Source organism: Oncorhynchus mykiss, chromosome 1, assembly GCF_057628025.1.
Source record: "Oncorhynchus mykiss isolate SJ-2025 chromosome 1, ASM5762802v1, whole genome shotgun sequence".
Classification (NCBI taxonomy): Eukaryota; Metazoa; Chordata; class Actinopteri; order Salmoniformes; family Salmonidae; genus Oncorhynchus; species Oncorhynchus mykiss.
In genome coordinates this window covers 68,012,832-68,040,208 of record NC_143022.1, presented here as the reverse complement: position 1 = coordinate 68,040,208, position 27,377 = coordinate 68,012,832, and the positions used below count along the sequence as shown (strand labels likewise).

Sequence of the window (27,377 nt, the reverse complement as noted above, 5' to 3'; positions counted from 1 at the left end):
ATAACATCTGCTAAATAAATGTATGTATTACTCATTCAAGGGTTTTTCTTTATTTTGACTATTTCCTACATTGTAGAATAATAGTGAAGACACAAACTATGAAATAACACATTTGGAATCATGTAGTAAATGTAGTACTTTGCTCCAGTCATCTTTTCCTCGATCCTGACTAGTCTCCCAATCCGTGCCTCTGAAAACATCCCAACATCCCAATGATGCGGCCACCCCCATGCCTCACCGTGGGGATGGTGTGTGTCAGTTTTCCTCTAGACGTGACGCTTGCTATTTAGGCTAAAGAGTTAAATCTCGGTTTCATCAGTGCAGACAATCTTGTTTCTCATGGTCAGAGTCTTTAGGTGCCTTTTGGCAAACACAAAGTGGGCTGTCATGTGCTTTTTACTGAGTGGCGGCTTCCGTCTGGCCACACTACCATAAAGGTCTGATTGGTGAAGTGCTGCAGAGGAACTCTGGAGCTCTGTCAGTGTGACCATCAGGTTCTTGGTCACCTCCCTGACCAAGGCCTTTCTACCCCAATTGCTCAGTTTGTCTGGGCGGCCAGCTCCAGGAAGAGTCTTGGTGGTTTCAAACATCTTCCATTTAAGAAAGTCAAGGGGTCTGAATACTTTCCGAAGGCACTGTATAACCCATTGGCCATATACTCTTCAGTCTCTCCAGGACTTGGGACTTTTTTGCGGACCTTCATCCACAAACAGGGTTTAGCAGAGTTCAGCATGTCTCTATATCTGAGATTAGGAAACAAAGAAATTATACCAGAACTTGCTTCCCTATTATCAAGTGATATAACATTTGATATTTTGTTGTAATTTAGTTTTTGTATTTTAATAGTTCTCTCTTTGGGACTGGAAGTCTGTTCATTAGGTAGTTAGATGAGCTACTGGTTAGGTGGCTAAGCTTGTTGTTTTTAGCAGATCAAGCTAATGTTTGTCATAAAAAAAACTAATATTGGATGGCTGTCTAGCTTGTTAATATGTAGCTAGCTAGCTACCTGACATCACCTAGAATAGATGGTTAACTTGATAAACAACTTACCCATGTGCTACACATCATCCTGGAACCGCCACCTCCTGCTGCTGCTACATGCAGGCAATGCCGCCCGCTGCGATGCTGCTTTGGGAAATCTAGCTAAAAATGTTCTCAGGACGTAAGGACCATCCCACCCGCAAATACTATGGTTAAAAATTAAGCAACTAGACTATGTTAGCTTAGCTAGCAGCTGTTTGTTTACTATCGCACCGGAAGTTCTTTGGGATTCCAGGGTTCACCTCCACTCCTCCTAAAAAAAGTTGTTAAAAAGGTCTATACACTATAATTTCTAAGATTCAAATCATTGGAGATGGGCAAGGACAGATAGATTAGCATGGTGGTGGTCTTAGGACTGTAGCACAGACAGTCAGGGCGATAGCTTCTTGGTATGAGCCTTTCTCACTGTAATAGACACCAAAGTGAGCAAAAGGGCCATCTCTAAAATGCTAATGGTTGGTGCAGTCCAAAGAATTATGGTCCCGCTGGCTATACTTCATTGTTAAATATTAATTATGAACACCTGCTGTTTAGGCTAATTTCAGAGTAAAAAAATCTGCAGAGTAAAAGGTCAACCCTTTTGGAAACTGGGGCCCAACCCGGATGATGAACTGACATAATCGCAGGAACAGACTGTTGCCTGCTTCCAGATTCCACAGTTTCGGTGGCAGGAGAGGCACCGTGGCCAGCATTGCCTGGAAGTGAGGCACCTGATGTAGTGACAACGTTGGCTGAACGGTTGTCATCTCTGACCACCAGCTGCACAGCACACCTTCTTATCTTGCCCCTAAAGAGGCTTTTAAAGGGAAGGCCTGCCCAAGGTTTGATATTGATTTCATCACTGCAAAATCTTGGGGAGTAGGAAGTGTGCAGCAGCTGATTGATGTGGAAAGAGTCAAAGGAAAGGAGGATGCTAGGAAGCATGGAGGCTAAAAATAAAAAAAATACATCTGCCCTAAAAGAGATCCACACCTCAAAGAAACACAATCACTGGGAAGATTGTGTGAAGAGAAAAAAGTTACAATCAGTGTTCAGTGACCAGAAAGCAGATAATATACCGAACAAAAATAAAAACACAAGTAGTAGTGTTGGTCCCATGTTTCATGGGCTGAAAAAAGAAAATAAATGTTGCATATGCACAAATTGGTTTACGTCCCTGTTAGTGAGCATTTCTCCTTTGCCAAGATAATCAAACCACCTGACAGGTGTGGCATATCAATAATTGATTAAACAGCTTGATCACAGGTGCACCTTAAGTTTTGAGGGAGGGTGTAATTGAAATGCTGGCTGCAGGAATGTCCACCAGAACTTTTGCCAGAGAATTGAATGTTAATTTCCCAAACATAAGCCATGTTCTTGGGGACCTTCAATGCTGCAGAAATGCTTAGGTAGCCTTCCCCAGATCTGTGCCTCGACACAATCCTGTCTTGGAGCTCCACGGACAATTTCTTCGACCTCATGACCCACATGTTTTAAAAAATCTTTGCAAATGTATTGAAAATGAAACACATGTATAAATAAATTTACATATGTTTCACACCCCTAAGTCAATCCATGTTAGAATCATCTTTGGCATTGATTAAAGCTGTAAGTCTTTCTGGGTCAAACGGGTCTTGCCATAGATTTTCAAGCAGATTTAAGTCAAAACTGTAACTCAGTCACTCAGGAACAAATCACTGTCTTCTTGGTAAGCAACTACAGTGTATATTTGGCCTTGTGTTTTAAGTTATTGTCCTACTGAAAGGTGAATTAATCTCCCAGTGTCTAGTGGAAAGCAAACTGAACCAGGTTTTCCTCTAGGATTTTGGCTGTGCTTAGCTCCATTTAGTTTGTGTTTTATTGTGAAAAACTCCCTTTATTCCTTTCATCACATTCCCAGTGGGTCAGAAGTTTACATGCACTCAATTAGTATTTGGTAGCGTTGCCTTTAAAATTTTTAACTTGGGTCAAATGTTTTGGGTAGCCTTCCACAAGCTTCCCACAATAAGTTGGGTGAATTTTGGTGTAACTGGGTCAGGTTTGTAGGCCTCCTTGCTCGCACACGCTTTTTCAGTTCTGCCCACACATTTTCTATCGGATTGAGGTCAGGACTTTGTGATGGCCACTCCAATACCTTGACTTTGTTGTCCTTAAGCCATTTTGCCACAACTTTGGAAGTATGCTTGTGGTCAGTGGCCATTTGGAAGACCCATTCGTGACCAAGCTTTAACTTCCTGATGTCTTGAGATGTTGCTTCAATATATCCACATAATTTTCCTCTCTCAGGATGTCATTATTTTGTGAAGTGCACCAGTCCCTCCTGCAGCAAAGCACCCCCACATCATGAAATCGAAACTGTGTAGAAATGATAATTGACCTACATTCATAGTTTCTTGACTGTGTCCAGCGCATTAATAATCACTGAAATGAAAGCTAGACTGTCAGGGAGCATCAAAATTCCCAAAAGTATGGATAGAGGACAATTTTTGGCTAATTTTGACAGTGAGGAAATACACGGCTCAAAAAAATAAAGGGAACACTAAAATAACACATCCTAGATCTGAATGAATGAAATATTCTTATTAAATACTTTTTTCTTTACATAGTTGAATGTGCTGACAAAATCACACAAAAATTATCAATGGAAATCAAATTGATCAACCCATGGAGGTCTGGATTTGGAGTCACACTCAACATTAAAAAGTGGAAAACCACACTACAGGCTGATCCAACTTTGATGTAATGTCCTTAAAACAAGTCAAAATTAGGCTCAGTAGTGTGTGTGGCCTCCACGTGCCTGTATGACCTCCCTACAACGCCTGGGCATGCTCCTGATGAGGTGGCGGATGGTCTCCTGAGGGATCTCCTCCCAGACCCAGACTAAAGCGTCCGCCAACTCCTGGACAGTATGTGGTGGATGGAGCGAGACATGATGTCCCAGATGTGCTCAATTGGATTCAGGTCTGGGAAACGGGCGGGCCAGTCCATAGCATCAATGCCTTCCTCTTGCAGGAACTGCTGAAACACTCCAGCCACATGAGGTCTAGCATTGTCTTGCATTAGGAGGAACCCAGGGCCAACCGCACCAGCATATGGTCTCACAAGGGGTCTGAGGATCTCATCTCGGTACCTAATGGCAGTCAGGCTACCTCTGGCGAGCACATGGAGGGCTGTGCGGCCCCCCAAAGAAATGCCACCCCACACCATGACTGACCCACTGCCAAACCGGTCATGTTGGAGGATGTTGCAGGCAGCAGAACGTTCTCCACGGCGTCTCCAGACTGTCACGTCTGTCACATGTGCTCAGTGTGAACCTACTTTCATCTGTGAAGAGCACAGGGCACCAGTGGCGAATTTGCCAATCTTGGTGTTCTCTGGCAAACACCAAACGTCCTGCACGGTGTTGGGCTATAAGCACAACCCCCACCTGTGGACTTTGCGCCCTCATACCACCCTCATGGAGTCTGTTTCTGACCGTTTGAGCAGACACATGCACATTTGTGGCCTGCTGGATGTCATTTTGCAGGGCTCTGGCAGTGCTCCTCCTGCTCCTCCTTGTACAAAGACGGACGTAGCAGTCCTGCTGCTGGGTTGTTGCCCTCCTACGGCCTCCTCCAAGTCTCCTGATGTACTGGCCTGTCTCCTGGTAGCGCCTCCATGCTCTGGACACTACGCTGACAGACACAGCAAACCTTGCCACAGCTCGCATTGATGTGCCATCCTGGATGAGCTGCACTACCTGAGCCACTTGTGTGGGTTGTAGACTCCGTCTCATGCTACCACTAGAGTGAAAGCACCGCCAGCATTCAAAAGTGACCAAAACATCAGCCAGGAAGCATAGGAACTGAGAAGTGGTCTGTGGTCACCACCTGCAGAACCACTCCTTTATTGGGGGTGTATTGCTAATTGCCTATAATTTCCACCTGTTGTCTATTCCATTTGCACAACAGCATGTGAAATTTATTGTCCATCAGTGTTGCTTCCTAAGTGGACAGTTTGATTTCACAGAAGTGTGATTGACTTGGAGTTATATTGTGTTGTTTAAGTGTTCCCTTTATTTTTTTTGAGCAGTGTATATAAAATGTTCAATGTGGCTCTCCAGACCACATTGCAGACCGAATGTGCCCCCCGGGGCAAAATGAGTTTGGCACCCTTGCCTTAGAGCTTTGAGTAGGCCCATGCTTAATGAGGAGATTCTCACCAGCAAATACAAAATAACGATTGTCGGCTTGTCAGGATTGTGATTGGGAGCATCCACTTATGTAATCTCAAAGCATTCGCTAGTTGTTGCTAGCGTAATAGTCTCCTCCATTATCTACCCCAATCCCACACTCCATCCCTCTGACTCACTCTCTCCCTGTCAGGGTATTTGGAATCTCTCTGCAATTCTAATGGAGTATAAACTCTTAATTGGACCTGAAAAGGTGACGGATACAGCATTTGACTGACAATTCAAAGGGAACCTGCTGCAGACGGGAGACGGTGCCAAGCGTACGCCGCAAAATTAATAATCAGAGGTTTATCCGACAACGAAGTAGAGCCTGTCACTGAAAAAGGCAGGCAAATATTTTATACAGCCTATTGGCATGAATAACTACATATTACAAATGCAAAATGATTAATCATGCCCAAAACAGGCATTTAAATGAAAATAACTGGCTTTCAGAAAAGTAGGCCTATTTGATACTGTGTATCAAACGAATACATCAGAAACCCACATAAATCATAGGTGTCAGTTTACCCCTCTCTGCATTACTAACTTACTGTAGACAGATTTTTTTCTTTGATTTTGACATTAAGAACTATTGGAGCCCACAACCCCAAAAAATAAAGGATTCCAATCTGTTGAAGAACACTGCGCCTCAGTTTTCACAATCAACAACATTTTAAGATGACCAGCTCTTGAAATACCTGTTTTATGGACCAATGAATAGTTTTTTATCCAATAGCAGAGCTTTGTACTGACACATTTATGGAGGTCGCTTAAAGAGGAAGAGAGGAAAAGACGATAGACAGTTCCAAATGGATAAGCCATCCAAACTGGTCAACATGAGAAACGAGGCAGAAACCACTTCGGCCCTTATCTAACAAAACACCTTACCACCACACATATATAATCTGATATGAAATCATAACAATCCCTTAAATAACATTAATGTACCTGGGTCTTGGATGCCATGCAATAACGTTACCTGAAAAGCAGCCGTTTTCTGCTGCTAAAGGGCTTAGGCAGTAATATTTGTTGTTCTAAAATGTTATTTTATAGAATTTAACTTGACTGATATGGCGTGTACCCTGCTACCAATCCCATTGCTCAGCCTCCTGAATTCATTTCTCCCAGCCCCCTCTGGCTCATTACCATGTTAGCAGCTACCAGCACATGCACTTACTAAATGCTTATTAGCTGAAGTACTACTTTAAAAAAAAAAAAGCTCTTTCATGCCGTGCTTGGCTTCAAAGTGTGGTAATGAAAAATGGATCTCCAAAGTTGGCTCGGGATGTTTACCTTTTAAAGAACCCTTATCCCCTTGGTTCTGCTATAGTTAGAAGCCCTATCAATTGTTGTCACAGCCCAGAACTCCAGGGAGCCCTCGGCGCGTTGAAGGAAAAAGGGTTGGCTATTCAATTCAGTGTAGTCAGGAAGCATAGGATTTATTTTTCTAGGTCAGCTAAGTGCCAAGTGACTTTTTTTTTAGGACACATGGGGAAACATGAACAGCATCAGGCACCTGTCTTAAGAGATTACAAAGAAGAATTTCCTCATAGCAACCAAACTATGTGTTCGTTTTTCTGGGGGAATATGTGCTCATATCTATCAACATCTCAGATTGGGGTTTCAGGCTAGGTGTTGCGTGAGAGGTTTGGTTGTGTCAGTATAATAGTCTAGTGCTTGACATACTGTATGCAAACAGACTACAATGATTGAAACAGTGAGTGGTGCAAGCATAGAATAATATGCATCAAGACCCACACACACACAAAAAAAAAAATAATCAGACAGTGGGCTATAGCTGTCTGTTTTGTCGAGAAGCAGCGATGAGCAAGGCAAATATGTTTTCAGGCTCTGATGGACTTGTCAGCCACAGAGAGAAGACATAATCCCCTTTATTTCATTCATTCCCCTCGCCGCCGTCTTCCCTTATATCATTAGTGACAGGCAGGAGGAAATTCAAGTGTTTACCAAGCTTAGGCAGCCATTTTCAGAGCTACACGACGCGCTATTAAGGCTGCAATTGTCATTAATAACAACAGAGAGAGACTGGCCTCCATTTGACTGTTTGAGCGTGGCCTCAAAGTGAGATAGTAGAGCTATACAGGAACTGTCGCCCTCCTAGTGCTGGGGAAGGATGAAAGAGCTTTGTCATCTAACTAGTTTCTTCACACTGGCCTGTGGTTGCATGGAGGTCCCCACAACCTCCTGCATGCATAAATGATACATTTCGTCTCACACAACTAATGAACGCTTTAGTTGGGATATTTGGAATTAGTTGAAAAAAGATCATATGACTTATTTCTATTTAGTCATTCAAACAGTTCCTTACAATACTGGAGTAGGATATTTCTAACAGTGATAGGAAAAGCACAGGTGAGAACAGGGAAATGGGCAGTAGTTGACTAAAGAGCTGCAAGCTAGGATGGATACAACAGGAGGTTGGTGGCACCTTAGTTGGGGAGAACGGGCTCGTGGTAAAGACTGGAGTGGAATGGTATCAAATACAGCAAACACATGGTTTCCAGGTGTTTGATGCCATTCCATCTACTCCTTTCCGGACATTATTATGTTGGAAACTGACCTGCACTGAGATGGTCTTTGACTGTGAGGAAACAAAGGACAAACGCTAGACGCAGGATGGCGAATATAGAAAAATGCACTCAAAGCGAAATGCTGAAACCTGTGTGCTTTGATTGCCTATGTGCAGCTGTACTTTGTACTTGAGGTGAGCCAGAAATGTAGCAGAGAAGGAGTATTTTGGGGCTAATAGGTTGCCAAACTGTTACTGTGCCCATCTTTCCACAGCTCCACACTGCAATCCCAGGCAATCTGCAGCCTGAGCACCTGCGGTACAGATGTACAGCAAGAAAATAATCTTGCACAAACAGGAAATGTAAATTATGTGGATTCTAATTAATTGACCTTTTTGATACATTTTTCATAAGGGAAAATCAAGTCTGAAATTTCAAAGTGGAAATTAAAATCTTCAGAAGCATTTATAAACCCCTAAATACACCACGAGTTTTAAAATGTCAAACAGGGTAATCAAATTAAGATCCTACATCTGTATGAGGCAAGCCTTCATAATCAACCAGCGTAAGCCTTTCCAGTCAGTCTCCATAAGCAGGACCATGCATGTACCAGACTGCATCTGAAATGGGTCACATTAACCTATATAGTGCACTAGTTTTGACCAGGTTTGATCAAAAATAGTCCACTCAAAAGTAGTGCTCTGTACAGGGAATACTGTGCCATTTTGGATGCAGCCATATCATGCTGTTCTGCCTGACTATAGATCCGCTCACAAAGATCTGTCAGTGTTCACCAGAGGTGGGATCAAGTCACTATTATTCGAGTCACAAGCCAAGTCTCAAGTACCAAGGTCTGAGTCTCAAGCCAAGTCCCAAGTAGAATGGGTCGAGTCTCGAGTCAAGCCCAAGTCATGCAATCTAAGAGCAAGTTGAGTCACAAGTAAAAAATATATTTTTTAAACTATACATGCAATGATTTGTTCAACTTAGTATTGCACAGTAGACCGAAACTTCTGTACTTTTTAGATACTAGAACATGAAAAAAATTTTGGTATTAGAATTTTTGTTACTTTCGGTACTTCTGTCAAATGTGTCTCATGTCGTCTACTGATTGAGAGTGTCTATCGGCGGCGCAGCCGATGTCACCTTATAGCGAGAGCACACCGTGCCTGCACCATGCCTACTCCACTTACTCAATTCTACAGAAGCTCTAGCCTGTCCTGAGGAATTACTGCACTCACTGGGAGTCTGGGCTGCATCATATTAACCCCCCACTCATGCTGCAGAGAACACACCTGAATAATGCAATGCAGCATGCAGAAACAAAACAATGTCCATTACAGACTAAAACACTTTACAATGAAAGATTGAATATATCGGTAGCTAGCTTCCATCTTTGTAGGCTAATTTTCCTTGCCAGCTAACAGCTGATTCTTACATCAATTCACTACACTAGTACGTTGTTATAATATGCAAACCATAATCCAAAATATGCTGATTTCAAAGCGGACTGTCACCAAAAACTATAGCTACAGTCATTGCCAAAAATGTTATTCCTTCTCTTCGCCTCCCTCATGTCTCTCACCTGTTACATTAGGTGATGTACCTCCAGTCTCTCTCACTGTGTGTGTGTGTGAATGATGTCATTAGGTATTTTATAAAAGAAGAGATTTCTTCTATGCAAATGCTGTTGATCCATACAATAAGACCCAAACGGAAGGGAAACAGATATTTTTCATCTGTAGCCTCTGACATCAGCCAAAACAAGCCTAACTCAATGCATGCACACACGCCTATTGAATATGCTTTGACCTGTATCGTGGATAGGCCTAGGCTACATCTTGATTTACCCAGTTTATCAGAGATTTACCATTAAAATACATGATTACCATTGTGATGTTGTGTAGTTAGATTGTTTTTACCAAAGTCAAATTTATTGTATGATTGTATAATTTATTAATTAAATGCATACATGACTAACTGAAAAAATGTACATAAATGTTTTTAAATATAATGATATTGAACTCTGGCTGGATCAAGTGCCATTCATATGCCTTCTTTGTTTGCCTTGCTATCGTTTTGGTATAGTTTTGGTATGGAGTATCGTGATGGTATCAAGTATCCTGATAATAAACCTGGTATCGGTATCAAAGTAAAAAGTCTGGTATCGTGACAACACCAGTTCAACTACAAATCTTTGTCTATTCATTGATGCTACCCGACAACCCTTTTCATTATTTTGTCTCCAATATAATGATGATATAATAATATATTTTAAGCAACAAATTCTAAATGCAAGCTTCATAAGTAAATGATACATGTCAAGCAATTTTGACATACCAAAAGACCAGTAGTACTATGCTAGTAATTGTTGCTTGGTGCCCCATTGTTGGCGAGCTTGCAAAGTAAACAGTCAATATTCTTGATTACCAAACTATTTTGGGAGCTGCATATTTATTTATGGCAATCCTCTCTCCCTACAATTTGACGTTTGCACTGCACCCGATCCTATAGCTGTACAGAAAATCAACAATCTGTTCGCTAGCTCACCCGACCTGTGTTGATTGACAGTTTGCTGGTTCAATCAGAGGGCTGAGTGTGCATTTCTATAGCCAATCTGTTGCATGTTTTGTTGTATGTGCGATTCTGTGGTGTCTGTCTCTGGCTGAATGTAGAGTAAACCGCAGAGACTCTGTGCCACAAAATGAGTGACAAAATGTAACAAAGTCATCAGTCTCAAGTGAAAGTCGAGTCCCGAGTCTCCAACTCCACGTCAAGTCTCAAGTTATTCTATATTAAACAGAGGGAGAGGCAATTCATCCGTGGCCTGTATGTGGGCTATTCCCCCTTGCCCAAGGAGGAGGATGTCAGTCTCCATCGCGACCGGGGAAAATAAAACACACACTGCATGTGCGTGTGGAGAAGACAGCCGGAGTGGACAGGCACAAGAACCTGTATCAGCACCTGAGGTCTTTTAGAAAGCCGGAGAGGTGGTGTCAGCAGGGGTCCGCAGCTCCAAACAGCTCTCCCACTGAGAGCCTCTTTTAAATTTCCAGCAGGCAAGCTCCCGCTCCCAGCACCCCCCCCCCCCTCTCCTCCCAAATAGGAAAAGAAGGCTCCCCACGCATGCCTGGCTAACACAAACACACAAAAACACCAGGGACATTTTTGTATTAACACAGAGGCGATGACCTATGTACGCTGCTAAACGCAAAACACCTCGTGAAGCACAAACACACATTAGAAACAAACGGTCAGCACAGACTCCCGTGTGACAGTCCCCTATTGGTAGGAAGACCATGCTGCCCTTTAACAGCATGCATACCAAGTGCAGCTACATATAGACAAGATGACCTCCTTAAAACTATCTGTAAGTCTGAGTCAGTGAGCTATATCTGTCTGTCTGTCAGTAGACCTCATGATAAACCTGCAGGTGTGTTGCTATCTATCATCTCCACCCTCCCTCTGGCACAACCAACACATACCTTCTTAGACCTTGAGCTACAAGGAAGTGTTTACAATTTAGCCTGCATTCCAAGCAATGAGAATACAGAGAATACCGAGCACACACACAGAGACATAGATACACAGACACACACGCTCAAAATATGGCATAAGCAGAGACATGGAGATGTCAGGTGAAAGAGGATCAATGACAAATGGCAGGCAAACACAACAGGTACAGGAATGATGGTTTATGGGTAAACTACTAAACAGCCAAGTTTACTACAGAGCAGACCTGGGTTCAAATACAGTCAGGTCCATAATTATTGACACCATTGATAAAGATGAGCAACAAAAAAAAAAAAAGACTTTATAAAATAAATAATACAAATACTGAGCTATATTGTATGCTAAAAAGAAATCAGGAAATAATATTATTTTATACTAATACAATTGCTCGGGAAACAATATTTTGTTTAACAAGTAATAAAGGCAATCTAAAAAGATCTGGGTCAAAATGACTGGCATCCCTGTTTTCATCCCCTTGCGAGGAAAACGACACTAAGCCTTTTTCTCAAATGTTTTATGGATTGGAGAACCTTGGGATGGATCTTAGACCATTCCGCCATACAGAATCTTTCCAGATCCTTGATATCATTGTCTGCTCTAATGGACTGCCCTCTTCAATTCAAACCACATGTTTTCAATGGGGTTCAAGTCCGGAGACTGATGGCCATTGCAAAATGTTGATTTTGTGGTCAATAAAGCATTTGTTTATATTTTATTAGTGATTGGGAATAAGGTCACATGTGTCAGCCTCCTGGCAGTAGGCAACCAGGTTTTTGAAGGCTAGGCCAATTTACCAGACATGGTATAGAGTTTACAAGCCTGACATGCAAGGTTACCCGAAGGCCAATTTCTTGGTCACATCTACAGTGCCTTCGGAAAATACTCAGACCCTCTGCCAGGTTGAATGTGGAGCGTTGCTGCACAGCTATTTTCAGGTCTCTCCAGATATGTTCGATCGGGTTCAAGCCTGAACTCTGGCTGGGACATTGAGACTTGTTCTGAAGCCACTCCTGCTTGGTCTTGGCTGTGTGCTTAGGTTCGTTGTCCTATTGGAAGGTGAACCTTCACCCCAGTCGGAGGTCCTGATCATGTTTTCGTCAAGGATCTCTGTACTTTGCTCCGTTCAGCTTTGCCTCGATCCTGACTAGTCTCCCAGTCTCTGCCTCTGAACAACATCCCCACAGCATGATGCTGCCACCACGCTTCACCGTAGGGATGGTGCCAAGTTTCCTCCAGACGTGACACTTGGCATTCAGGCCAAAGAGTTAAATCTTTGTGTCATCAGTCCAGAGAATCTTGTTTATCATGGTCTGAGAGTCTTAAGGTGCCTTTTGGAAAACTCCAAGTGGGCTATCATGTTTCATGCATCACATTTTACTGAGGAGTGGCTTCCGTCTGGTAACTCTACCATAAAGGTCTGATTGGTGGAGTGCTACAGAGATGGTTGTCCTTCTGGAAGGTTCTCCCACCTCCACAGAGGAGCTCAATCAGTGTGACCATCGGGGTCTTAGTCACCTCGCTGACCAAGACCCTTCTTCCCCAATTGCTCAGTTTGGCCGGGCGGCCAGCTCTAGGAAGAGTCTTGGTGGTTCCAAACATCTTCCATTTAAGAATGATGGAGGCCAGTGTCCTTGGGGACCTTCAATGCTGCAGACAGTTTTTGGTACCCTTCCCCAGATCTGTGCCTTGACACAATCCTGTCTCGAAGCTCTACGGACCATTCCTTCAACCTCATGGCTTGGTTTTTGATCTGACATGCACTGTCAACTGTGGGACCTTATATAGACAGGTGTGTGCCTGTCCAATCAATTGAATTTACCAATAAAGTTGTAGAAACATCTCAAGGATGATAAATGGAAACAGGATGCACCTGTGCTCAATTTCGAGTCTCATAGCAAAGGGTCTGAATATTTATGTAAAGATGTTATCACTTTTTTATTTTTAATACATTTGGAGAAGGAAAAAAAAAATCGAAAAACCTGTTTTCGCTTTGTCATTATGGAGTAGTGTGTAGACTGCTAAGGATTTTTTAAGCCATCTTAGAATAAGGCTGTAACGTAACAAAATGTGGGAAAAGTCAAGGGGTCTAAATACTTTCCGAAGGTACTGTATGTGTTAAATGCTTGTAAAAGTGTGTGTTGTACATGCATGCGTGTGTGCCTGCATGTGCGTGAGAGAACCATCAGGGCTGCCCCCCCTTTCGCTCTGGGTTTTCATATCCAGTGAACGTCTACGTCTCTTTCTGTAATATCTTTTTGGACACTAGTCTAAGGCCAGATGTGTCGAATGGCTCAGCCTTTAAACCCCTGGCTGGATGCTGTGGATTTCATGCCTTACTGCAGATACTCTCTCTAACATAATAAGGGAAGTGACAGCAGCTTGAGGGAAAGAAGCAATAAGTAAAATTAACATAAATTCAGATGGTAATGTATTCTGCAGCTGGGGCTGACTTGCTGTGTAAAAGAGACACTTATTTTGCCAAAAGATTCCATTTTGAAAAGAGCAAAGAGGAAAGATTGCAAAAAGGTTTGCTAAGACTGCAAGTATAATGAACATATATTAGTCAGGATATTTCAGAGGATTTAAAGAGTTGTGGTATTAAGTTTCAATACCCGCACGTGCGCACACACACACACACACACACACACACACACTTTCCCTATTGGCATTTCATTACACAAGATAAGCATTAAGCAAAATGACGATCTGAGCTATTTTGCCTTATCTGTAATTAGATTTAAGACAGAGGGTCAAATCTACTTACATCCCAACTGACACAAGATTACATTTAAAGAAACAAAATGCAGCTACAGTTAAATTAATTAACCGCTACGTTTAAGATTAATCAGAGTTCAAATGTAATTACTTCAGGCCCAATTCACCAGACCTTCTCTGCTTCCTTGTTGAGAATAATGAGTGTGAGGGGTAATTAGTGCCACAGAATTACCCAGAGTCATTTGAATTCCCTAATTTTGCATTTGTATTGGGATATTGAATTTGAATGTATTTTTTTACATTTGTAATGCACCAATTGAATCATTGAATTCAGAAATTGAATTAGCATTTAATGAATACTGCATTCAGTTTTAAAATTACATTTCAATTGAATCTACACATTAAATATTTACATATTCAGTTTCAATATGGTAGATATTGCATTCATTGTCCGTGTATCAAGTTCACAAACTATAATTTCCCGTTTATTAAAGTTTCAGATATTCAACATCTCAGATGCATTCAGATTCAACTTTAAAATGCATTTCTTTAATTTCAAATTCAAATCCAGAGACAACATCCTGGTACTTTGCCAGCTAGGAAAAGTAGAGGAGAACAGATAGAATCAAAAGCTCTCTGTGGTAAACAGTATCTTCTGGCGCCAGTTTCTGGAGCCAGGTAGGCAGGTTTCCATTGATCCAGGTTTGTTTGACAAAAGCAATCGTGCCCCAAAAAATTGAGACATGTGTAATGGAAATAGAGATATTGGAGAAATGATCTAAAGATTGACAACATTTGGATCCATTCGTCAGGGGTGTATTTCTTTGTTGGGACAAATGATGAAAACTGTGCTTTTGAAATAAATGATGATTGTCAAATTATTTTGAAGGCACCTAGAACATGTGACGTCACCGTGTAACTATAAAGTTCCACTCACAATTCATTCTAAATGCCTCTCTTGCAAAATCATTTTTTTCCGAACTATAAAATGTTTATTTGCAGGACAAGGATTGTCCTGACTTTCAAGAATGCCTGAATTGCTTCGACTTGCTTTTCTGGTTGGCTGGAAAGTTTCACTATCCAAGTTTCCCCATGGCACGGAACCGAGAAGATACGTTGGCACATGAGATTAATTAGAATATGGCGAATATTAGTCAATTATTGCATTCTATCCATCCTGGCTTTCGTGTGCTACCTGAGACGTGAAACAGATAAGCGTTAGCCTGTTTGCCCTCCCACCTATTTATTAATGCGCAATTTGCCTAAATGGGCAACGGAAACACTTCAATCACTACAAATTTATTCGACACTAGTTAAATCATTACGTCCAGCTGTTTTCGTCGACACAAGAGATTTAAATGGAAACACACCCTAGCAGGCAACTGTCGCATCTATTTTTTATGCAAAACTTTGTAAATATTGACAAATAAATAAATAAAAATCCCTGGACAAGTTCATGGAAACATAGCTACTGTGGCATGCTGAATCCATTTTCTTCCTATGAATTTGACTAGTGTTTGAATCGTTTTGGCTATAACCTTTTATGACCCCATTCCTGAAAGCTAAGATGCTCTGTTCCCCTCTATAATTATCCCAGGCTACGCAGGACATGTTAGAAGGGAGTGTCACAGAAATCGTAATTTGGCCTCCATAAGAATATAGTTGAATAGTCCTCTCATAGCCCTTCTAAGGCTAGCCGTCACACTCCCTATTTAATCTTGCTCTTGTGACTGACTGAGTTTGAACCAGGTCTCCAGCACGTCACAAGATTGTGTTAGCCCACTTATGCCTGTGGGGAAGAGTTCAGGAAGTTTATATAAAAAGGACAACACTTTATTCCCCCAGGGGAACAGAAGGCACGTCCATGTTTCAGATCGTCTTAGCTTTCAGGAATGGGGTCATAATAGTTTATAGCCGAAACGGTTCAAATACTAGAGCCAAATTCAACAGAAGAAAATAAATTCAACATGCCACGCTGGTTTCAGAAACTGCCAGATGCTACTGTTTACCACAGAGAGTGTTTGATTTGATCTGTCCTCCTTCACCTTTCCTGGCTAGAAAAGTACCAGGATGGTGTCTGGTTTTGAATCTGAATTTAGAGAACTGCATTTAAAAACTGAATCTGAGAAGTTGAGTATATGAAACTTTGATACACTTAAAATAGTTTGTCAACCTGATACAGACAATTATGACCCCATCTACCACATTGAAACTGAATATATAAATATTTAATTTGAATATTCAATTACTGAAATAGAATTTTTAAACTGAATGCAATATTCATTCATTTCAGTTTCAAATCATGAAATACAAGTTCAATTCATGAATAAAATTATTACATTTGTGCATTACAATATCCTAATACAAATTCTAAATTATGGAATTCAAATACAATATTTTGTGTGGCGCTGAAAGCACATACGCACACACAGAGTAGCTAGAGAGCAGAGGGAGTCGGAGCGCCGACTGCATTACCTTTCCGAAGCTTCCCTTCCCAATGGCCCGGAGAATCTGGAAGTGGTCAAAGGTTACTGGGAAAACAAAGAAAACAAAATCTGTCAGTGACACAGATCGGACAGGCAAGTTGCTTTGATGGTGTCATACAGTAGTAGCATCAAACATTTTGAAAGCAGTTTAAGGAAAAACTTGGGACAGCAGTAACAGGGAAAAGGTTATTACAGGTTATTACAGAAACATCTACAGACAATAAGCTCCATTTCTAAAGACTGGCTTGAGCCTTTTAGGATCTCATAGTATGCTATTATACAGTAGATACAGTAGAACATAATCCATTACTGTGAAATAATTAGCTTTTTGTAACACTGGTAATTTAAATGTGTTACGTGGATAATTTGCAAAGCTCACAAGCGATTAGAGGGTATCATCTCGATTGCAGATCATCAGTAATAAAACGATCATGCCGCTGCAAGAAACAGTGTAGCTGAAAACCACTAATTTGCAATTGGTGCATCTGATTGGAATGTCATGAGCAGCGGGTTTTTCGGCATGAATCTTGTTCTGGAAGCAGCTATGCAAAGTGGTCACTATCTAGCACACCCACAAAGTAATCAAATCTGAATTTAAACCTAACCAATGCCTAAACTTAACCTTAAATTATCACATTTTTGTTTTCATGAATTTTTTCAATATTGCCAATTTTTAATTTGCAGCTGGCCTCTCTAAGGGAAAATCTCTCAGTTCTGCCTCCAGGATACGACTCTTGACATTAATAGTCAACCTGCATGTCATGGTGGGTAAGGACCATGGAGAAGGGAGCCTCTGCTGCCCTGTCGGAGTGCGTGTTGTGTGGGTGTCATGAGGGCTTCCGCTGGCCTCACCCTGTGGCGTGTGTGTGTGTGTGTGTGCGCGTGCCAGGCTGGAGCTTCCCTGGGCAGACAGCTTCTTACTAACTAACTTACTCCACGCTATGCCATCCACCAGACCAGACCTTGGCACACAGGCCGTGACTGAGAGGCCACTGCAGAGGCGCCACACAAAAAGGCATCAGGCCTGGTTTGCATGTTTTGCTCTGGAAGATGAGCTAATCCTCCCTGGATTCTTCCGGTTCAACATTTTGTACATAGCTAATCTTTAAATATGGCAGGGCTTTGATGGAACCACAGCAGATGAACGCGGGAACAGTGGAGAAGATGGGGGAAACACTGACTGTACTTGTAATGTAACTAGATTACTTAAATGGCTAGGTGCACAGAAACGTCAACAGATAGGACCAAATCCATGTTGTTGTTATACAGGGATCAACCTACATTGCAGTATTTATACAGCATAAACATATTTCTATCCCGGGTCAAATAATGTTGCAGAATAGTTTGGGGCTCTGTGAAGTGGGTTCGGGAGCAATATTTGTGTAAACAAATACGCAACATAAACAGGAAACACTATGACAGATTTGATTCAATCCCGTTTCCAGTCTCAGATAGCCTACAGGGAAAAACATATCCACACCAGTGAGTTGGATTGCTATAGCAGAACATTCTCTAGGCTACAATAAGTCTCTGTGTGTATTGAGATTGTCTGTCATACACCGAATGCTGTGTATGATGGAGGGTCGAAAGGGGAAAATATACAGCATATTGCATTATGCCACCTCAACCTTTCCATCCATCTCATCAATCTGGATCTTCCTTAGAAAGAGTGAATCATTGTAAGATGGGAAACATACAAAACGGCCCCTGCCGCTGCCTAAGCGTCAGCCGGTAGTAGCCCTGTGAAAATCAGGCCATTCTTTTGAATTAGTGTCAAGTAGAAAAGGCCTGGGGCCTCATGTATAAACGTTGCGTACAGACAAAAAAAAATACCCTAAAACATGCGTGCACCAGTTTTCACAGAAAAGTTGGCATTTAGAAACTCAACCTGACATGAGAATGTACTTTGCTTCCCATAAACCTTAGGCCATGCGTGTGCAGTTTCTAATAGTTGAACTCTTGCATTGCAAGCAGGAAAGTAACTGAAGCTTTTTTCTGCAAATGGAGGATATGACATCCTTATGAAAAAAAAAAAGAGGTAAATATACTGAACAAAAATGTCACTCCAGCTGCAGAAGGTGCCTAAACTCTGAAAGCATGTTACTGTTGTTCTTGTGGCAAAATGCAAATCCCCCAAGGTGCTAAAATGACTTTAGGCCAGTGGCACTGACATCATTGGTGATGAAATCATTTGAGAAGCTAATCAAGATGGATGTACTGTGTCAGATTGAGAATTCCCTGGACCCCCTGCAGTTTGCTTACAGGGCAAAGCGGGGGGTGGAGGACGCCACTCTAACCCTTCTTCTACAAGCACCAGGAACGCCCACAAACCCATGCAAAGCTTCTGTTCGACTTATCGCCAGCCTTCAATACTATTCCAGCCTCACATGCTAGCAGAGAAGCTTCTCTCCCACTTAAAGCTGGACGTGAGCATCGTGGGCTGGGTAGTGGACTTCCTTACCGACCGGTCCCAACAAGTGTGAGTAAATGGCGTCATGTCAAAGCAGCTCTGCTCCTCCACCGGATCCCCACGAGGCTGTGTGCCCTCTACTTCTGTACATACTATACACTAATGACTGTCGCAGCGAATAGAAAAACAGGCACATCAAGTTTGCTGATGACTCCGTCATCGTCGGTCCACTACAGGATGGGAGAGTCTGAGCATGGACCTGTGGTAGAGGACCGTGTCATGGTGTGAGAACTGATTCCTCCAACTGAATGTCTCAAACTAAAGATATGGCCATTGACTTTAGAAGGCATCCACTGAACCCCACACCCACTGTGGTCATGGGAAATGACTGGTCAGCACTGACAAGTACATGGGAAATGTGCTGGACAACAAGCAGACATTTGAGGAGAACACTGATGCCATCTGTAAAATGGGAGCTATATTGTTTTTTTGAAAGCTGAACACTGATTTACAGGACTTATATTGAATCCCTATTGATGTTCTCGATGGTGGACTGGTTTGGCAATCTTAATGTTTGCAACAAAAATAGGTTGGACAGCGTGGTTAAGGTGGTCAGCAAGGTCATCGGGGTGCAACAGGCACAGGTCTTAGTGACATTCAGAAAACAAGTTGTGAGTGGAGCGAACAGTATCCTAGACTGTCCTGACCACCCCCTCTGACGATTGTGCACTTTTACCCCCTCAGGTTTGTCGTTTTAAAAAACGTCCCAAACTCAACAGCAACAGATACAAGACCTCTTTTATCCCACAGGCCATAAACTTTCTGAAGCTGCACATATAAGGAAATGTTTATTTATTGCTGCACGTTTGCACAATGATACTCCTTTTAACTGTTTTTTTTTTTTTTTAAATAGTTGAACCCTGACTGCACAAAAATTTTTACTTGGCTCATCGCGCTCTAGCGACTCTTTGTGGCGGGCCGGACACCTGCAGGCTGACTTCGATCGTCAGTTGAACAATGTTTCCTCCGACACATTGGTGCAGCTGGCTTCCAGGTTGAGCGAGCGGGTGTTAAGAAGTGCGGCTTGGCGGGTCATGTTTCGGAGGACGCATGACTGGACCGTCGCCTGTCCCGAGCCCGTTGGGGAGTTGCAGCGATGAGACAAGATCACAAAAGGGGGGTAAAAATGATGCTTTGGAGACAAAACATTGAATAAAATCAAATTATATTCCATGAATGCATGGTGTTGAAATATCATTCATGATATTGAATGATAAAGACGAAATTACTATTGTAACAATGGACTAACCGGTGCCCCCGCACCAGTACCCCCTGTATATAGCCTCACTATTGTTATTTTACTGTTGCTCTTTAATAATGTTACTTTATTTCTAAAATTTAACTGCATTGTTGGTTAGGGCTTGTAGTAAGCATTTCACTGTAAGTTCTACACCTGTTGTATTCGGCACATGTGGCAAATACAATTATATGGAAATTGCCTTTTACATTGTAGAACCGTTTAATGGTTGTAACTGCCAATTGGGTAATTGTATGGTCCTCGGGGAGTCCAAGTGGTCAAGTGGTCCAAGCGCTTATTAAATGTAGGCCTACCGGCCTACCGGTTTGAGCTTCTGTTCTGTTCTCAAGGAGAGTCTGTACAGTCTTGCCCTCTACCGATGTCCATTCAAATAGGACAGGTTAGGGCTGATAAAGGCTTTTTCTTTTGGGATATTGCCCATGCATATTTGGATACATCTACTTGTATATTTTGTATGATATGGCTCTTTCACCATTGGATCACCAAGACCTGTAAATAAATGTACACTGAGTCTACCTGCCTTGCCTTCTGCTCATTTCATGCCCTTATGGCCCTATTTTACAATGACATAGGCTGTCTGGTAGCCTCAATAAATAGACAAAGATTTGTAGCATGTATAGATTTCTTTTATCTGACTTGAAAACGTGCGACTCGACCATTTGGCTCTTAGAATGCACGACTTGGACTCGAGTCTTGACCCATTCTACTTGAGACTCGGACCTTGTGACTTGAGAATTGCGACTTGAATAATAGTGACTTGGTCCCACCTGTGGTATCTGGTGTGACCACCATTTGCCTCATGCAGCACGACACATCTCCTTCGCATAGAGTTGATCAGGCTGTTGATTATGGCCTGCGGAATGTTGTGCCACTCCTCTTCAATGGCTGTGAGAACTTACTGGATATAGGGTGGGAACTGGAATAAGCTGTCATACACGTCAATCCAGATCATCCCAAACATGCTCAAGGGGTAACATGTCTGGTCAGTATGCAGGCAATGGAAGAACTGGGCCATTTTAAGCTTCCAGGAATTGTGTTTAGATCCTTGTGACATGGGGCCATGCATTATCATGCTGAAACATGAGGTGATGGCGCCGGATGAGCACACATAAGCTTCTCTGAGATGGTTTCTGACAGTTTGTGCAGAAATTCTTTGATTGTGCAAACCCACAGTTTCATCAGCTGTCTGGATGGCTTGTCTCAGACAATCCCACAGGTGAAGAAGCCAGATGTGGAGGTCCTGGGCTGGTGTCGTTACATGTGGTCTGCGGTTGTGAGGCCGGTTGGACGTACTGCCAAATTCCCTGGAACGATGTTGTATGCAGAGAAATTAACATTACAGTCTCTGGCAACAGCTCTGGTGGACATTCCTGCAGTCAGAAGTTTATAAAACTAAATATTCATCCCAATGATTGGAAAGCAGCTGCGGTCATCCCCCTCTTCAAAGGGGGAGGACACTCTTGACCCAAACTGCTACAGACCTGTATCTATCCTACCCTGCCTTTCTAAGGACTTCGAAAGCAAAGTCAACAAACAGATTACCTACCATTTCAAATCCCACCATACCTTCTCCGCTATGCAATCTGGTTTCTGAGCTGGTCATGGGTGCACCTTAGCCACACTCAAGGTCCTAAACAATATCTTAAACGCCATTGATAAGAAACAATACTGTGCAGCCGTATTCATTGACCTGGCCAAGGCATTCGACTCTGCCAATCACCACATCCTCATTGGCAGACTCGACAGCCTTGGTTTCTCAAATGATTGCCTCGCCTGGTTCACCAACGAACTCTATCAGAGAAGTAGGTGTGTCAAATCGGAGGGTCTGTTGCCCGGGCCTCTGGCAGTCTCTATGGGGGTGCCACAGGGTTCAAATCTTGGACCGACTCTCTTCTCTGTATACATCAATGATGTCACTCTTGCTGCTGGTGACTCTCTGATTCACCTCCATGCAGACGACACCATTCTGTATACTTCTGGCCCTTCTTTGGACACTAACAACCCTCCAGAGGAGCTTCAATGCCATACAACTATCCTTCCGTGGCCTCCAACTGCTCTTAAATACAAGTAAAACCGATCGCTGCCTGCACCTGCCCGCCCGTCCAGCATCACTACTCTGGACGGTTCTGACTTAGAATATGTGGACAACTACAAATACATAGGTGTCTGGTTAGACTGTAAACTCTCCTTCCAGACTCACATCAAACATCTTCAATCCAAAGTTCAATCTAGAATTGGCTTCCTATTTCACAACAAACCATCCTTCACTCATGCTGCCAAACATACCCTTGTAAAACTGACCATCCTACCAATCCTCGACTTCGGCGATGTAATTTACAAAATAGCCTCCAATACCCTCCTCAATAAATTGGATGCAGTCTATCACAGTGCCATCCGTTTTGTCACCAAAGCCCCATATACTACCCACCACTGCGACCTGTACGCGCTCGTTGGCTGGCCCTCGCTTCATACTCGTCGCCAAACCCACTGGCTCCAGGTCATCTACAAGTCCCTCCAGGTCATCTACAAGACCCCCCTTAGCTCGCTGGTCACCATAGCAGCCCCCACCTGTAGCACGCGCTCCAGCAGGTATATCTCTGGTCACCCCCAAAACCAATTCCTCCTTTGGCCGCCTCTCCTTCCAGTTCTCTGCTGTCAATGACTGGAATGAACTACAAAAATCTCTGAAACTGGAAACACTTCTCCCTCACTAGCTTTAAGCACCGGCTGTCAGAGCAGCTAACAGATGACTGCACCTGTACATAGCCCATCTATAATTTAGCCCAAACAACTACCTCTTTCCCTACTGTATTTATTTATTTTGCTCCTTTGCACCCCATTATTTCTCTCTCTACTTTGCACATTCTTCCACTGCAAATCAACCATTCCACAGCCGGCTCCGGAGGCTCCTGTGCCTCGGCCGAAGCTACCGGGGACATCTCGGCCGGTTCCCCGCACCTCGTCAAAAGAACCGGGGACGCCTCGGCTGGCTCCCCTCGGCTCCCTTCTGCGCTACAGGTTCCAGCGCCTCAGCAGAGGCGACCGGCCCTCTCCTGGTCCTCGGGACCGTCCCTCTGGTCGACATTGTCCGGCAGCTGGAGCTGCGCGTCAGGGAGGGAGTACAGTCATGTTTACTCCCGCTCACCCTCTGCGGCGGCCAGTTGTCTTATTATTACGCACACCTCCCACCATCGTTACGTGCATCTGCGCATAGTGAGATTCACCTGGACTCCATCACCTTCCTGATTACCTCCCCTATATCTGTCACTCCCTTTGGTCCTTTCCCCAGGCATTATTGATTCTGTTCCTGTGTTTGTCTGTACGCTGCTCGTTTTTCTTGTTTTGTTCCATGTTAGTTTATTTATTAAATTATTCACTCCCTGTACTTGCTTCCCGATTATTAGCGTACGGGTTAAAGTTCCTATTAAACTCAACGACTGCACCTGCTTCCTGACTCCCTGCATCTCCGTTACAGTAACAACTTACAGACACACCATATTTTTTATATATTTTTTATCACAGACACATACATTTAAATTACAAACACATACATGTGTCATATGATTAAATAAAAATATATGTACCACCACATCATGACCTAATGACAATCACATTCCTCAGTAACATGTGAGTCAAATAAACTTTTCAACTCCTCCAAGGAAACAAGATCCTGGAGTTTCAAGCTGGTCTGGAGAGAATTCTAAGACCACCGAGCTGAATTACTAAAACACTTTTTGCTATGACCCATTCTGATTTTAGGAACCGTTAAAAAGTAAGCAGAAGTGAAACCGTAACTGGCATGTATTGTTTTCTGTCCTTAAAGATCATAGTATACCAATGTTTAAGTCCACAAAGAGAGATCACAGTGGTGTGTCAGATGCTTTTGGTTGGTAATAAACATAAGAGCTGCATGATACATGGTATCAAGTGCCTTCAGGGTAGTGCTTGAGGTCTGCATATAACAGGAATGGACACCATACCAGCTCTTTTCTGGACTCCAAAGAAAAACAAGCCTTATGCCAGTAATAAAAACCTATTCTCAACTTGATCTTCTTTACCAGGTTCTCAAAATGACTAGACAAGCTCAGCTTCTCACCCACCCAAACTCAAAGATATTTGTTAGTCTTGACTTGCTCTATTGAATTTGCTTCCAAGGTAGTAATAATATAAATGAGGTCCCTGGCCTTGTTTCATGCCGTGGGCAATTAGAAAGGACATGCTACTTCCTGTAGCCATCCATTCACTGTCAGAGGCCCTAGTCTCTCCACATGCCTTGCTAGCTCACAGTCATGCTGAGAGCTTGATTATGGGGAAGGCAGTGCCGTGCTTTCATGTTGCAGACCTCCCGGGCATGGATTAAGCCTGCTTCATAACACAAATACTCTTTAGCTGAGGGTAACTCCTGACTAACACATCTCTCCCGCTGGGATTCGGTAAGTGTAGTTCAGTCCAGTTAAACACATTTCACGTTATTTTTACCCAAAGCATTTTACTGCAGTGTGGGACGCAGATCCTGCCTCGTCTGTAGTCGTTTTTTCTACTGTCAACTCTTCCTAACCTTGGCATTATACCACCATTTCAATAATGTGTTTGCTTCCATTTGCCTTCTTTTCACAATGAGTGTCCTTCTTGCACATCAGACACAGAATAACGCTCAAGAACTGATTCCTGTGAATCTAAAGTGAGAGATAGTGGTTGCCTATTTTAGGGTTAATTCACACTAAACGAAGGGACACTTAACGCAATTTACTGCAATCCATCTTCTGAATCAGCTCTTCTGTTAACTTTATGGGAAATTACCTACAGTCCGAGGAGAAATGTTGATATTCAAACAACAAAAGAGTAAAAGCTTCCTGTAATTTGGGTTATTTCTGGGTTAAGTGGTGTTCAACGGAAGCATCTGCAATCACGACATTGACTCTCCTCCCCTTTCTTGCCTCAGGTTTCTGTGAAGTGCTGCATTAGGGCTGTGGGTTTTGGCCTTCATGCAGAGACAGAGTGGCATGCATGGTGTAGGGGATTTTGAACTTCTAAAGTTGGAAATCTGCAAGCATGGTGACGAGGATTGCACATTCTGGGGAATATTCATAGGTGGAAACTTTCCGTGAGAATAAACAGAAATATATGGGAATTAACGGGAATATGCAAATGAAAATTAATTCCATTTTAATGTTTTTTTGCATTGGATACATTTAGCATATAAGGAGACAGAAACAAACCTTTAACCTTATCATAAGACATAATTGAAAATTATTAAATCCTTCCAATAGAAAAAAAAAACATTTTTAGTTACGAATTAAACTAATTAAATGAGTTGACTCTTCACATGGGATGATTTCACTGAACAACAAAATAAAGGGAATATTGAATGATCCCCAATGATCCATCGCATCTCCCAAAAACGTTTTAAGGTCTCAAAATATCCACTAGTACATATCAAATGGTTAAACAATAGGCACACAACATACATCTATAAAATTATAGTCCAGAAACTAAAGCTTTGGTTGTCTTCCTCTCAGGCTTCCATGTATCCTCCCTGGACCTCCTCAATGTCCACCCCTTGAACATCAGACTGAGGCCTCATCTTCACTGTCACTTTCCAACCTTGAGGGTGTCTCGTTGTCAGGCTCAAAAAGCCTCAAATTTTCCCGGATGGCCACCACTTTTTCAACCCTTGTATTGGTTAGCCTGTTACATGTTTTGGTGTGTGTGTGTGTGTTCCCAAACAAGGACCAGTTACGCTCGGAGGCGGCTGATGTTGGGGGATTTGGAGGATGGTGGAGGCAACCGGCAAAAGAGCCTCAGCTCCACAAAGTCCCTTCCACCAGGTGGCTGATGAAATTTGTTGGCACGACTGCCATATTGCTTCTCCATCCAGAAACCCTTGATTGGAAGTGTACTTCGCCAGACTGCCAAGAAACTTGCCCTCATCCAGGCCAAGGTGGTGCAACACGGTAGTGATGACACCACAAGCCTTGTTGATCTCTGCACCAGACAGGATGCTCTTGCCAGTATACTTGGGGTCTAACATGTACGCTGAGGCGTGTATGGGCTTCAGACAGAGGTCTTCACGGTTTTTGATGTATTTCAGAACTGCAGTTTCCTCTGCTTGGAGCAACAGTGAAGTGGGCAGGGCAGGACGGATCTCTTCTCTTACATCTGCAAGCAGAGTCTGAACATCAGACAGGATGCCATAGTATCCATTAATCCATGCAATGGCTACTGCTATATGTTTCAGGATGCTTACCACTCTCTCAAAATACATCATACAGGAGGATCCTCTTGATGGGGCTGTCTGATATGGCCATTTCTTGGAGAGATTCCTTCCCCTCCAGGAGACTGTGAAACATAATGACAACACCACCCCAAATGGGTGTTTCTGGGCAGCTTCAATGAGGTGCTCTTATTCTTTTCACTTTGCTTGGTGAGGTAGATTGCTATTATAACCATTTCCTTGGCTCTCTTGTAGAGTGTATCCATTGTTTTCAGTGCCATTATGTCCTTGAGCAGCAGATTCAATGCATGAGCAGCACAGCCAAAGGGTGTGATGTGAGGGTAGGACTCCTCCACTTTAGACCAAGCAACCTTCAAGTTCACAGCATTGTCTGTCACCAGGTAGGCCTTGAAATACATCCACAGGTACACCTCCAACTGACTCAAATTATGTTAATTGGCCTATCAGAAGCTTCTAAAGCCATGACATAATTTTCTGGAATTTTACAAGCTGTTTAAAAGGCACAGTCAACTTTGTGTATGTAAACTTCTGACCATTGGAATTATGATACAGTAAATAAGTGAAATAATCTGTCTGTAAACAATTGTTGGAAAGATTACTTGTGTCATGCACAAAGTAGATGTCCTAACCGACTTGCCAAAACTATAGTTTGTTAACAAGAAATGTGTGGAGTGGTTGAAAAACAAGTTTTAATGACTTCAACCTAGGTTTATGTAAACTTCTGACTTCAACTGTACCTTCTTTGGTCCAAGGTCATTGATGACTGCCTTCAGCTCATCTGCAATGTAGAGACCGGTGTGTCTGTTGTCCCTTGTGTCTGAGCTCTTGTAGAGTACTGGTTGAGGGGTGGAGATTATGTAGTTAATTATTCCTTGCCCACGAACATTTGACCACCCATCAGAGATGATTGCAATACAGTCTGCTTTCTCTATGATT

General features: G+C 42.7%; 1 protein-coding gene across 6 annotated transcripts in view; it reads right to left on the bottom strand.

Moving 5' to 3' along the window:
- The window catches only part of LOC110526969 (serine/threonine-protein kinase 32C), a 150,753-nt gene that overhangs the window by 74,857 nt on the left and 48,519 nt on the right, over window positions 1–27,377 (bottom strand). For 3 of the 6 annotated variants that reach the window (XM_021608144.3, XM_090237309.1, XM_090237316.1), the window contains exon 2: window positions 16,468–16,523. The exons of 1 other annotated variant lie outside the window; for it this stretch is intronic. In XM_021608144.3, coding sequence (XP_021463819.1) covers window positions 16,468–16,523 — 56 coding nt within the window. Of the gene's footprint in view, window positions 1–16,467; window positions 16,524–27,178; window positions 27,277–27,377 lie in introns of all 6 variants that reach the window. 2 more of the 6 variants (XM_090237305.1, XM_090237324.1) reach the window with 1 other exon arrangement.